The sequence below is a fragment of the Cibotium barometz genome, chromosome 52 (genome assembly GCF_041138505.1).
Source record: "Cibotium barometz isolate CiBa-2024 chromosome 52, ASM4113850v1, whole genome shotgun sequence".
Classification (NCBI taxonomy): domain Eukaryota; kingdom Viridiplantae; phylum Streptophyta; class Polypodiopsida; order Cyatheales; family Cibotiaceae; genus Cibotium; species Cibotium barometz.
This window is the reverse complement of record NC_141097.1, coordinates 28,636,059-28,649,097: the sequence shown is the minus strand read 5'-3', so window position 1 is coordinate 28,649,097 and position 13,039 is coordinate 28,636,059. Positions and strand designations below refer to the sequence as shown.

General features: G+C 39.2%; 2 protein-coding genes across 2 annotated transcripts; one reads left to right on the top strand and one right to left on the bottom strand.

Annotated features, from left to right (window-relative positions):
* Positions 1 to 6,273: 6,273 nt before the first annotated feature.
* LOC147609013 (uncharacterized) lies at positions 6,274 to 6,951 on the bottom strand. The gene is made up of 3 exons (XM_086788698.1): positions 6,878 to 6,951; positions 6,548 to 6,788; positions 6,274 to 6,461 (listed from the first exon to the last, which is right to left on the bottom strand). The coding sequence occupies exons 1-3, from the start codon at positions 6,949 to 6,951 to the stop codon at positions 6,456 to 6,458; spliced, it is 321 nt and encodes a 106-aa protein (XP_086644824.1). The 3' UTR covers positions 6,274 to 6,455.
* Positions 6,952 to 11,559: 4,608 nt separating this feature from the next.
* Positions 11,560 to 12,265, top strand: LOC147609012 (uncharacterized). The gene is made up of 2 exons (XM_086788697.1): positions 11,560 to 11,687; positions 11,767 to 12,265. Exons 1-2 carry the CDS (start codon positions 11,560 to 11,562, stop codon positions 12,086 to 12,088), a joined length of 450 nt encoding a protein of 149 aa, XP_086644823.1. The 3' UTR covers positions 12,089 to 12,265.
* The last annotated feature ends 774 nt before the right edge of the window (positions 12,266 to 13,039 follow it).

The following is a 13,039-nucleotide window of genomic DNA, read 5'->3' as shown; positions in this document are numbered from 1 at the left end:
CAAATTGCAAATTTAATCATGGCAAGGGCCACACAAACCCTATTAGATGTTCTAAGTGTGGTCGTTATGCTATCCCAACAAGGACAAGATGGTGAAATGATTTCTTATGCAGCACTCAGACGAACATTAGACATCCTATCAAAGATCTGTATGGTGCAATTGTGGGATGACTCTTGTCCAAATTGTGTGATCCTAATTCCATTGGTGTTTAGAGACACTATTGCCCTTTGTCATGTGAAATTTGTACATGATGCATTGTATGTATTATTCTTGATTAATTAAATATTAACTTATGATTTTGTCTATCATGCAATATTCTAAATCGTAAGCAATAGGTCACGTCCCCTAAGCCTATCTCATAGAAAAATTTTATCCTTGAACCTCAACACTATTGCGTCTTCTCCTATTAGTCTCCTATTCTGTCTTCTCCCACTCCATTGAGTTTTGGTAATCCTATTCCATTAGTGCTTCCATTAGTCTTCTATTCCATCTTCTCCCACTCCATTGAGATGTGGTGTAAATTCTTGTTTGATCCCATGGTCAGTGTAGTAATCTTTGAAGTTTTTTGATTTGAATTCTCCTCCCCTCTTCGTGCATAGCTAACCAATTCTTGTCCCTATCTCCCCTTCTTTCATGGTCTTAAGCCTATGAAACTCCTCAAAAGTGTCATCCTAATGTGCTATGGGGATCACAAAAGACATGATTTCAAAGATGTACTTAGCCTCTCCTAGTGATGAAGTTTCCATTGGTCTGCATAGGTCCATGTGGAGTGGTTCCAGCTGATCCTGTGTTCTTATCTCCCTTCTTGTAGGAAAGGGTTCTCTATGCATTTTACTTAGAGAACATTGAATGCAAGGTACTTGTCCACGCTTGGTTGTCATACTCTAAGTTCTGAACAATTTGCTTCTTGTCCATTTGTTGTGCTTAGTAGCCTTCTTGGCACACCCCTTGCAAAATTTCTCTTTTCTTTATAATAAAATCAAATTACTTTTTGTTGGGATGATCCTTTCCTACTGATGATGTTCCTTTGTTGTGTATGTTGTTCCATCTCCTTCCTTGATGTTGGTCTGACGATCTTTCCTGTTCAGGCCCTGTTGTTTCTCTTCTTATCCAAGCCTTGATAGTAATCAAAATTCCTTGCCTCCTCCCATCCATCTAATGTGACCACAAGATGGGAGAATCTTGCAGGAAGATTGTGGAGTAAGTTAAATGCCAACTCTAACAAGGGTACAGGTTCACGATGAATAGCACTTAATGGTGAAGCTATACTTTTGATTTTTATGTACATGATCTTTCACTTTCTCTCTTAATTTCATCCTTATAAAGTGCGTTTGATGATGAACAGAAGACCTGATGGCGTGCAGGAGAGCATGCAAGTGTATGTACTGAAGAGAAGATTGACAAATAGTTGAGCACAAATACAAAAGACTTCAATGAAAGTTGCACAGTTGGTGGTCACCTTTTTACTATTTCACAAAGGCAGCTCTTTTGTACACGTGGCTGGTTACTTATCTTTTAGTTAGTTCATTTGACCTTGTAAAGTTGTTTGTCATCAATCTTTTACAAGAATGCATGCATGAATGTTTGTATCTATAGGTTTTTAAAGCCTTTGCAAGTTTTAGGTGTTTCATGTCAATGCCTGTTGGTCTAATTTTAGCCCAACAATGCAAGCTTTTGTTCAATTCTGTGATGTAGCCACACCTTTGGTAGCATGGTTAGCTTTGGATGGAAGAAGTATCCTTAGATAACATCTTTACCAAGATTTATTTAGAAACTCTCATAGAGGTTGACAACTTAGTAGCAATTGAAGTTGTAATTCTCAGATGATTGATAGTATGGTTATCGGACTTTGAAATGGGTCTACAGGAATTTATTAGAAGCTGAGCATATTAGGCCTTGAAACCTATGCATTTCATTCTCCGCACACCAACTTAATGTGAAATTTCAAAGTCACAGAAGTAGGCATATCATTCTTGTGGCAAATGTAAAAGTTTCATTGAGTGGGAATTCTTATTCAGAATGGATTTGATGACTTATTAAATAAATTTCTTTTTAATGCAAAGAGTATACAAGTCCCCTCTTTCCTATGGCACACACAAGGGATATAAGCCCTCTATAAGCCTTTGACAAATCTTGTCACAAAGATATCTCAGTGAGAAGGTCCATAGTCTATGCAACTACTACAACCTGTGAATGCACGTTTGTCTCAAGTTGCTAGGAGATGGAGAAGAGAGGAATACGCTAGCCTAGAACATGGTACCATGTTTGCAGACACTGGTGATTCAAGGGTGTTTAAGTGACAAGTAAGTGTGGATAGGACTAGGAAAGATATTTAGAAATAGTCGAATCTGTCCAACAAAGGGACTTGCAAGGTGTGAGATTGCTCTAGAAGGAGGATTCTGAGAGATCCCTTGAAGAGTTTTGATATTGAGGATGTATTTGAGAAGTGGAAGTTATAGTTGGAGTAGAAGTAGGAGACATAGTAACAGGAGTAGAAGTAGGGGTAGATGCAAAGAGGAGAAGTGAGAGTAGAGGTAGGAGAAACCCATTAGAAGATCTTAGTTGGGAGAGACAAAGCATGAGCCACTCTCTCCCATAATGGAAAGATGGAGTGGATCACAAAGGTTAGCATTCTCTATCAATAGAAGAATTATTCGAGATGGTTTACTTTTTGTACTCTTTTTGTTGAGTTTGCTAATGGTAAATAGCTTTAAACTCAACCTAAGCTGTAAACCCTAAACTACAAATTTAAGAAAGGGGATACAAAATAAGTCTTATATGTACATGATATAAAGCTTAAATAGGGGGGTCATATTAGTCTCATAAGATTTATAAATAGGGGGTTTTCTAGAAGTCTCTCTGCACGCAGATGATGTGTCTCCTTTGCTATGAGTGAATCCCCTGGGGTATTCTTTCATGATAGAAGACATGATCAACTCTTTGGTTATGGTCATTTGTACCTTTGTTGGAGTAATACATATGTCTCCATGAATAGATTTTTGTACCAACAATCTCGTATTCTCAATTGAAGCTTTAGATATTCCTTATTGTGTTGCATGCTTATGTTTACCACAGTGTATCATTAACCTACTATAAGAAGACTCGGTTGAAGCCATAACATAATACACACAATAATTGCATGTCTTAATACATGTAGTTGGTGTTTTGCAAAAGTGACAAATCACTCTACTTTTCCCATCATCTACCACCATGCCCACTATTAATTTTTTGGCTAATGAACTCTTGAAGTATATGCTATTAAAACATCCTGTGTTTTGATAGTTTGGACATGTAAGCCTTAGACATTGTGGCATTCCTAGACATTGACTTATCCTAACTATGCCATCAAAATATTGATGAGTTATGTTTGCTGTAGTCCAAAGGTGCCCATAAAACTTGTGATCCATGTAATCCATTCCTTGCAAGTTACCCCATAAGTTGGAAGGAATTCAAATATTACATCTCCATCATATTTCTTTGGTATTTCAGTGGCAGTCTCCTTGTGGTTAATCTCATTGATCAGCCTACACAATAAAGTAGACGCTAGCAAACTGCTTAATGATTGGTAAGATACTCTGAAATACTTGACCCTATGCACATCTATCATCTCTGATTGGTTTATCGAGTAAAATAGTTGGTCTTTTAGAGCCATCTACACTGTTATTATTTAGTGAATCCAATGGTTTGTTCCTTAGGACTGGAGTTGGAATCTCTATACCGTCACCATCCATCGATGGCACCTCACTGTCATCATTTGAAGAGGATCCCAAGAACACGGATGAAGAACATCCAACATGTACATTGGGACATGGAGAGTTATTTGCATGCTTTCTTCCAGTTAACACAAAAGAAGGACATGCAACATTTGGATTTTGAGGCAGGGAGTTAGTCACTTGCTTGCTCCTTAGGAACACAAATGAAGTACATGCAATATCTAGGTTTTGAGATAAGGCATCATGCACTTTCTTTCCTACTACTTGCTGGTTTCATGACAACATAGATGAACTACATGCAAAAATTGGATTTAGAGATAAGGAATCATTCCCCTTCACCTCTGCTACCACAACATAATGTAGAGAAAGGGTAGAATCAAGTATATATTGGTTGTTTCTTCCCTTCACATCAACTTGATTGGAAAGCTTGATCAAAAATGATGATTTAGTGTGCTCATTCACAACATCATTGAGACTTTGCAAGGTATAGGATGAGCTTATTTTCTTTTCTAAGAAAAGCTTGTTTTAATAAGTGTGCCATATCTCATTTGCACTAATATTGGATCAAGAATACAACCTGAAAACTTAATGGAGGCTTCCATTTTTTATCTCTGTCAAGATGAAAAGTAAAATGAGATTAACAAAATGACTATTTGATCAAAATTCAAAAAGCCACACAATAGGTGTAATGGCTATCTGACCCGAATTTGAAAAAAGAGCCCTATAATATAGGTGTAACATTCTCAATAGTAATGCACCACTATTAGTAATCAATATAGTGAGATTTAATATCCTCAATATTAAGTAGTGAGATTTAATATCCTCAATATTAAGTAGTGAGATATTCCACTATCCTGAAATTATTGTTGTGATCAGGGATTTCACTGACGTAAATGAAAACATGTGAACATGTTAATAACATATGTTAATAACACAAAAAATCTTGTGATCACATGTTATATTCACAAAGCTTTCACAAGGGCCTTAAAAAATTATCTTTGTCGGGCCTAAAAAAATTATCTTTGTCGGGCATAAAAAATCTTCTTAGGTGGTCATTGACCTGCTATTATGTGAAGATGGTAACATGAGAACATGTGAATAGCTTATTCCCATGTGTAGCCAAGCTTTTAAGGGGTTCCCAAATGGCAAGTGACCTGTTATTTTGTGAACGGTAACATGAGAACATGTGAATAACTTGTTCACATGTGTTATTATCACAAAAAATCTTGTGATCACGTGAATATTAAATCCCTAGTTGTGATTAATGGCAACAACAAAAAGAAGAACGTGGATCCATATAAGTATTATGACACATGTATAATTGGAAATTGAAATTCAGGGATTTTGAAAAATATCAAGCTATCCCAATCACGTTATCCAAATTCAAGGGTTTTGACATTTATATTACTATTACTTTCTAATAACTAAAATATTATTATTACTTGGTTGTCCAAATCTTGGGACTCATTTTTATTGTTATTAAAATTTATAATCATAATCCTCTGAAATGTTTAATTTTATAACTATAATCTTGTATATTTTAAACATTGCAGAATTTTAATGGCTTGTAAATTTTTTTACACATTATATAAACATTGCATACTTTTATAAACATTAGTAAAAACATTGATACTTGTATAAACATTATATTCTATTGAATAGTAATATAATAAAAAATTTCTTGAACATCCTCCCACTCTCTTCATCGCCATCCCACCCTTTGTTTCTCGCCCTCTCCATTCTCTCTATCTCTCCCTCGCATTTACCTTAACACTAATGTCCCCTAATCTATTTCGCATTCAACAAAGCCATGTTTCTCATCTTTTGCATTCAACAAAGCCATGTTTCTCATCCTAGAAGCTCACTGTGCCACTGCTTTGTAGGTAAGTTTTGTTGCTTCATCTCTCTCATTTTGAGGCACTATGTTCCTATTAATCAAAGCTTCATCTTTGTGGTTTTGTGGTTCCATGACGCAAAAACAAAGGGCTTGAGTGCCCCAAAAGTGAGTGTTAGCTTCAAGCGCACTCAAATCCCTTTGTTTTTTGCCTTATGGAACCACAAAACTAGAGATATAAAGCTCTAATTAATAGGAAACCCATTTTTTAAAAGGCAAAAAGTCCGGGTGCGTCTATTTAGCGAGCCAAGAGCAGTGAGCACAGAGCAGTGAGTAGAAATAAAGTCCTTGTGAAAGTGAGCAAGTAGGGGCATGGTATGATGTTAAGCGAGCATGTAATGTTAAAGAGAAGAGTGAAACCATAGTGCAATTCTATAATGAATAGAACAAAGAAGACTAAAAAAGTTTAAAAATGACTATTGCAAATAAAGCATTTTCAAATGAATGGTGCGGATATAAAAAATCACTACAAAACTCATACTACTTGGCTCGCTAAAAAGACGTTGAATTGGTCATTGAGCTACTAATAGAAACAAACTATTGTTTGCAACCACATGGAAACCACAGCAACCAGAGAGCATAGAAATCAAGCCATTAAGATGCACATCAATTTTAATAGCCATACCACTGACACAACAATATAATACTCTTTAGAAACCATAACCATAGGATTTAAAAATTTTATAATCCAAATAAAAATTGTCCAACAATCAGCTACATGCTATTGTAAAAAACATTCAGAAGCATAACATCCATCAAAACATTACTTCCAATAGTCCCAAAAAAATGATTGTCTCAATTAAAAAAAAGACTATCTCTAATGGCATTCTGATGTAGACATGTGATCCTCATAACTGCAAGAGACACAAAGAAAAGAAAATAAGCTTTATCAATACAAAATTATTCTCTACTAACATATTTATCTTTTCAACATGCATACCTTTGCTGAGTATGGTTCTAACAGGTGATCATAGATCCGCTCATCCTTGTCTAACATTATGACATTGCGATCCATAAATGCTGCCACTAGCCCAAGAGTTCCAGTGCCAGCAAACAAATCCAAAATCGTGTCCCCAGGACGACTGAAGACGGAGACGATGTATTTGCTAAGCCGCTGACCTCTCTGACAACCGCCCCGCCATGGTCTACCCTTTCTCTTCACCAGATCCTCCGATGGCACTCTTGAAAACGCACACAAACCATTAACCATATGCCATAAAGATCACCGAAAATCATTTTAAATTCTATCTTGATTTGAATGCATACATACATGTCAAAGATAAGATCTTGCCCTACATCAAGATCATCACCTAGTGCCAAATCCCTTAGTTGATCCCCATGCATCACAAAGCTTGTAGCAGGAGATGTTGAGCGAACAAAAATAGCCAATATTAGACAAGTGACCTACAAGCAAAGACACATTGGTTGTTCATGCATTTTCACCTTAAATGGGACAAAGAAGATTTGCACAAATGACAGCCCCAAAGAGAACAACACCAATACCTGGGTAGTAATCATTTGCCCCATCTTCTTCCCAATAGGTGGAGTACACCTCACAACCTGTCTATGATAAATGCCAAACCCAACGCTCTGTGCAACCTGCTCAATGGTCACTCCTTCTTCCATAGTGTAAAGGCATGTAAAGAAGCCTCGATCCGAGAGACAAGAATCAACAACTTTAAAAGTAGAGTCATACATGCCATCCCCAATCTTATTCCAATATGGAACCTTGTTTGCAACACAACCTCCAATGATGATATTTGAGGGGAAGTCTGCAAATATCAACTCCACACAGTAATCGGACCCTCTACTCTTGACATTCCCTACTGTGCAAATAACATTCATGGCATCAAGCACTTGCTTTCCCAATGAGGATGCATCCTCCATGTTCACAAACGTAGCTGCAAGGTCCTCAATACTGACATTGAAGGCATAAATGGTTCCTATAGACAGGTTTTTGACATTTAACACACATAGTCTCAAGTCAAAACAATCGGATCACGATAGAGATGAGGTAGGAAGCTCACATACCTGGAGCTTGCAATGTCTTGGTTATGATGTCAGTTGGTTGTATCCCGCCTGCACTACTATTGGATGTCTGTTGTTGACTCTGCTCCCTATTTGCTTCCATTGCTCGATTCACCTCCAATGCACGATTCATTATTTCCCTCCCTAAATTCACTGGCAATGACTTACGAAAAGAAGCCGATGCAATCGATGTTGCATGTGATGTGGATGTGGCCTCATTATGATCAATTTGCTGGCTACGAAGCTCCAATATAGACTTATGTTGGCGATACAGATCAAGCTCCTCCTCAGGCACATGGTTTCTTTCAAGGTCCAACCACCACGGGCAGAAACGAGACTCTATGCTTGACATGGCCTGTTCAATGACAAACATGGGTAAACACAACTCACCCTCAATATGAACATGTTTCTCAATCATGGATTCAAAATGACAAATTCAATCACTTACTCTTCCAAGCTTCAAATCGGCATACATATAAGATTGATTGTCAACACAAAGCCACACACTAGCGAGAGGGGGTAAAATATCCAATTGGTGCTCCTCAATTTCAGAAAGCAACCATCTGCAAGCCAAAGCACAAATGATAAAACAACACACAGAAAGAAGCATGCATGTTTTTTAACAAGGAATATCTGGGTTATGTTGGAGGAAAACCTATAAACGACTCGCCGTGCAGCACTCTGTAGGCCTGGTTGATGGTCAATATCATGGCTAAATTTTATGCCTCCTTCGTGCACTTTGAAAGCCCTTTTGAAGTACTTTCTTCTGCATAGAACAACAAAAGAGGTGAATTGGCTCTCACCTGGCAACCTGACTCGATCGGCATTTTTAATATCATTTTGGATTCTCAAACCCAGCTCCGTGATCTGAAGCCAGTAGGAGTACATGTGCAGCCATTCCCTAACCTTTGTCTTATCATTTGGCATACCCTCAAGTGATCACACTACAGCCTGAGAGTTGTCCAATAGCTTGACAATGTGAGCCTTATCTGTATCTCTGATGCAAGCAGAACCTATCATATTGAGCTTTTCCTCTGTGGCCACATGATTGCTTGACGCGTGCCATGGGAGGGAGAGCACTGCACACCAAAAGGCCTCACCGTTGGAGGGATCAGCAATCCTTGCATATTTTGATGTTTTTCCTCTGTAGAGAACTTCTACCTTTCGAGTCACATTCTCCCTAGCAGACTCGGCAAGTGGTCCATTTGATGCCTCATCAATTTTTTGCTCCATCTCATCCTTGAACAAGAGCCAAGTCATAATCTGGATTGGCAAATGAAGCCAACTAGGCCTTCCTCTGGCAGATGCACTCTGCATCTCTCTCTCAACCCATAGCTTGTCCTCATTGTCCAAATGTGCCATGAGAGTTGTTAGGTCGGACTCTCCCAATCTTCTTAGTTGAAATAAATGTGGTTGGCACAAATGCATAATCATGCGTCCTACAAAACAAAGAAGAAATATGTTAATATTATTGAGTACAAACAACTTACTTGACATAGAAGGAGACTCTGATAACAAATTAACTTACTTGTTCAACCTGGACAATGAAAACAAAAGCTCACCCACATCCCTCCGCTCGAACACATAAAATTTACAGAGAACACAACAATGCATGGACAAATCCCCTTGAAATCCTGTAATAAAACACAAAATTAGGAAGGACAAAGAAGCATAAGAAACTATAACATCCCAATGAGAACTCACCTGTAGAAATGCAGTCCATCCAAGCATTGTGTCGATTATTACCATCAAGAATATGCACCATTTTTCGGCTCAAGTACGGACCCCACTCGGGGTCAAGTGCAAGAGTTTCCTCAAATTGTTGATTCACAGTCCTCCAATGCTCATCCCAAGATTCCTCCCTCTCTTGGGTCAATGGTGTCTCCTCCCCTTCCAAGTCCATAATTGATACTGTGAAAGCTCCCATGCTCTCAATGTACCCACCTAGTTTTTTGAAGCTTCGAGTAAGAGATTTATCTGTTGAGGGAGAAACCTTTCGGATTTCCTCCGTCTGGATCATCCTACAGAGAGGAACACGTGGAGGTGGAGACCTAAATTTGACTCCTATCCTATCTAAAAAGGCTTGTGGAGTAGATGTCTCTAGAATCTTCCCAAAAATATCAACCTTATTTTTTTTTTGCTTGCTTCCTTCAGTTTGGGTTGTGACAACTGTTTCTTCTTGATCCTCTAGTGGATGTGTATTCTCTTCCCCCTCTATCTCTCTCCCAGTATCCTCAGTATTCTCACCTTCATCCTCATTATCACCACCTTGAGTATTCTCACCCTCATTTTGATCACCTTCATTTTCCTCAATTGCCCCCACTACATTTTGTCCATCCTCCTCATTTCTCTCATCACTATGTAGATGCTGCCTATCCATATCCACCTCCAGGTTAGTGTCATCTATGATATGTACCGCATGCTCTGTAGTAGTAGGGTTTGAGGAGGCGGCTTGCTCCAAAGTGCTAGAAAAATCAGCTTGCCTCCTTGTGTGTCTCGATGAGCTCTCACCTGGGCCAACCTGCACACTCTTTTTCCGCTTAGCAAGAGGTAACTCATCCATTTTTGCACAACAAGAACCTTTCAAGCAAGATGCTCTAGTGATTTTTGCAATACATATTTTTATTTACTTCTACCCATAGTCTTAAAATGAGCCTGGTAAAATTGTATTATGGCTAGTATATGCTATTGATTAGAGCAAGAACATCTAGTATTAAAATATTTTTGGCTAATATTCAATGTAAATTCCTTAATTGTTGTTGTGATTGCATTATGCAGGGAGGCTCGTGTTTTCCTCCATTCTACAATGGGTGCATGCATCCGAGTCCCCTTCTTGAATGGCAAATGTCTTGTGTCAATCAACATGATCCGGGGGAAGCTTGGAACTATTGGTGGGATAAATGTGGAGGCCTTACTTGAAATTGGAGGAGAGTATGAGCCCATTTGTCCTTTACACTTGTATGCAGGGATTGGAGACGAGGCATATTTTATCTTGGAGCATTCATTGTCCTCTGTATATATTGCCAAATCAGAGAATTATTTTGAGACCCCAGAACAAGGCCCCTCAACTATATTTCCTCCCGGTTCTCGAAAGAGTACTCCAATGTAAGTGGCATTAACTTTGACTTTGACATTTTCTATTTTGCATTGCACATTGAATTAGAGAGCATTGTGCTTTACAGTGACTTGGACACTGAAGAGATAGAAGAAATCAATGTCCAAGCACATGGGTCATTGCAAGAGGAGATAGAGGTCTCTCCTGTGGAAAAGTGCTTTCAACATTTGGAAGAGGAAGATGTTCAGTTTGATACTGCGGTCTCTTGCTTTCAAATAATCCGCATGTTACCTCCTACTGATGTCTTGCACACTTTAATCCATGATTGTGATTACAAAGGCAAGGTAAAAGAGCTTCCCAAGGTGTACCCAGAGTTCAGTACATATGAGCTTGAAGGTGGGAAAGGTATGGAAGGGATGGAGCAAAAATACGAGGGCAACATTTGGACAAAGCCACAAACGCAAACTAGGGCCAATAAAACTTTTGTTCTTAGGAAGAGCTTCTGCGGGGGAACCTTCCAGTGCATGAATGAGCACTGCTCCTTTAGGACACGTATGAATCAACCAAACAAACTCCATTGGAATGGGCAGCTGATAAAATCTCCAAAATATGGGAATTTAGCAATTGGGAGCTTCGGGAACCTTGAGTGTTTTTTCTGCAAGCATGTGCCAATGTGTCTTAAAGAATGTCCTGCCTGTGTCTATTATTTTATGCCAAAAGAATCAATGCATAGCAGACTATTTATTCATTATGGCAAACATACACACATGGTTTCCAAGGGAATGTGCCGAGCATCGATACGAAATATCAAGGCCTTTGTAGCACGTGCAGTGGGCATCGACCACAACGCTGGGCCCAGACAGGTACAAATGATTGTGGCAAGGGAGGTGGTTCTAAGAGCATTCACTGATGATGACAAGGCACAGGGAGAATTCATGACAGAGAGGGAGCTACAGGAGATGTCGCAAGAGTTGCAAAGTTTGATAAATGTCAAAAAGTACGTAGGAAGTGCAATTTAGCAAAGAATGGTATGCAATTATCATCTTTAATACACTAAGTATGCTTTATGAATGCAGGGTGAAGCAGATGGTAATGCAAACACGAAAAACAACACGGCCTCTGGGTGAAGGATATGAAGCCATTCTTAATCTAAAAAGAACATGCCATTTTGAGTTCTTCCATGGTTCTCGATTTCCATTGCAAGCCACCACTACTACTGAGCGTTGCTTTATCTTTAAGATGTCTACTACTGGACCTGGTTCTGGGATTGACATTGTTCGGCGAATGGACAAGGATGGTAATGGGGATCTTAATCAAGCATGGGTCTGCTTTGATCATGTGCATCGAGTGGATACTGGATGGCATACAATGGGAGCACATGTTTATGACCACATGTAAGTTACAAGCGGTAGAGAGCATTGCTTAATTTGTGTCTTTAATATAACTCTATTTCCATTTGTGGCATGCAGGATTGGTGAGCTATTGACAATAGCAACTTGTGAATTTAGAGAAGAGGATGAGGATGCTCAAGTCATGTTTTGGGAAAATATGAATTTGGTAATGGTGGAGCACACAGGGAAGGTAGCAAATTTTTTTGGGTTTATGGTGGCGGATGAGGCTGGCGCTAACTGGAATGCAGTGAGACGTGTCTTCAACGACGGAAAGGAGATGATTGAAAGGGAAAGGTCATGTTTATGGCATTGGGAAGACAACCTTCGTGTCCACACGCAGAGGTACATCTATAGCCCACATCAAGAAAAGCACAGGGAGATGTGTGAGAAGTGGAGGACTGCCCCAAACAAAGAAAGTGCCCTTCAGCAATTTCGCAGGATACGAGCATGGTGGGCAACTGGCAAGGCAGCTGATAGAAACATCCCTAAGCTTCTTAGCTGGTTGAGTTGGTGGCACTATAGGGTTAGTCGATGGGGTCATTTCATTTTAAAGGTAATGTTTGTAAGAGATTATTCATTGTATTATTGTGTGCCTCCTACTTATGTGCACTGCATTGTTTTTAATCAATTTCTACCACTCTCTTGTAGGATGGAGAGCCTATTGTCAATGCTCTTGTCCCAAGGACAAATATGTCAGAGACCAAGCATGCAAGCTGGTTGGCAGGGGAGGGGTATAGGCAAAAGATTAGTCTTTATGATGCTTGTGTGACAGATCTAATCAATGCTTACTTCCAATGTGCCAGACAACTGGCTTCCTTGGAAGGAAAATACACAGGTTGTGGGCCTACATTGGAGCTTTTGGTTGAGAGAGCTCTTTCTCGACAGAAAGCAAGTCCATCCCCAATAGCTACCTCACGAGCAGTGGATGATGCAGTGGCGGGGACCCCTATGTTTTCAA

What these genes read in the sequence shown, in the direction of transcription:
- LOC147609013 (XM_086788698.1), bottom strand. Translation starts at nt 6,951, where the DNA reads ATGCATGGGGATCAACTAAGGGATTTGGCACTAGGTGATGATCTTGAT. An exon ending in CAAGATCTTATCTTTGACAT is followed by an intron (nt 6,789 to 6,877) that starts GTATGTATGCAT and finishes TGCGTTTTCAAG; the next exon opens with AGTGCCATCGGAGGATCTGG.
- LOC147609012 (XM_086788697.1), top strand. Translation starts at nt 11,560, where the DNA reads ATGATTGTGGCAAGGGAGGTGGTTCTAAGAGCATTCACTGATGATGAC. An exon ending in AGTTTGATAAATGTCAAAAA is followed by an intron (nt 11,688 to 11,766) that starts GTACGTAGGAAG and finishes TTATGAATGCAG; the next exon opens with GGTGAAGCAGATGGTAATGC.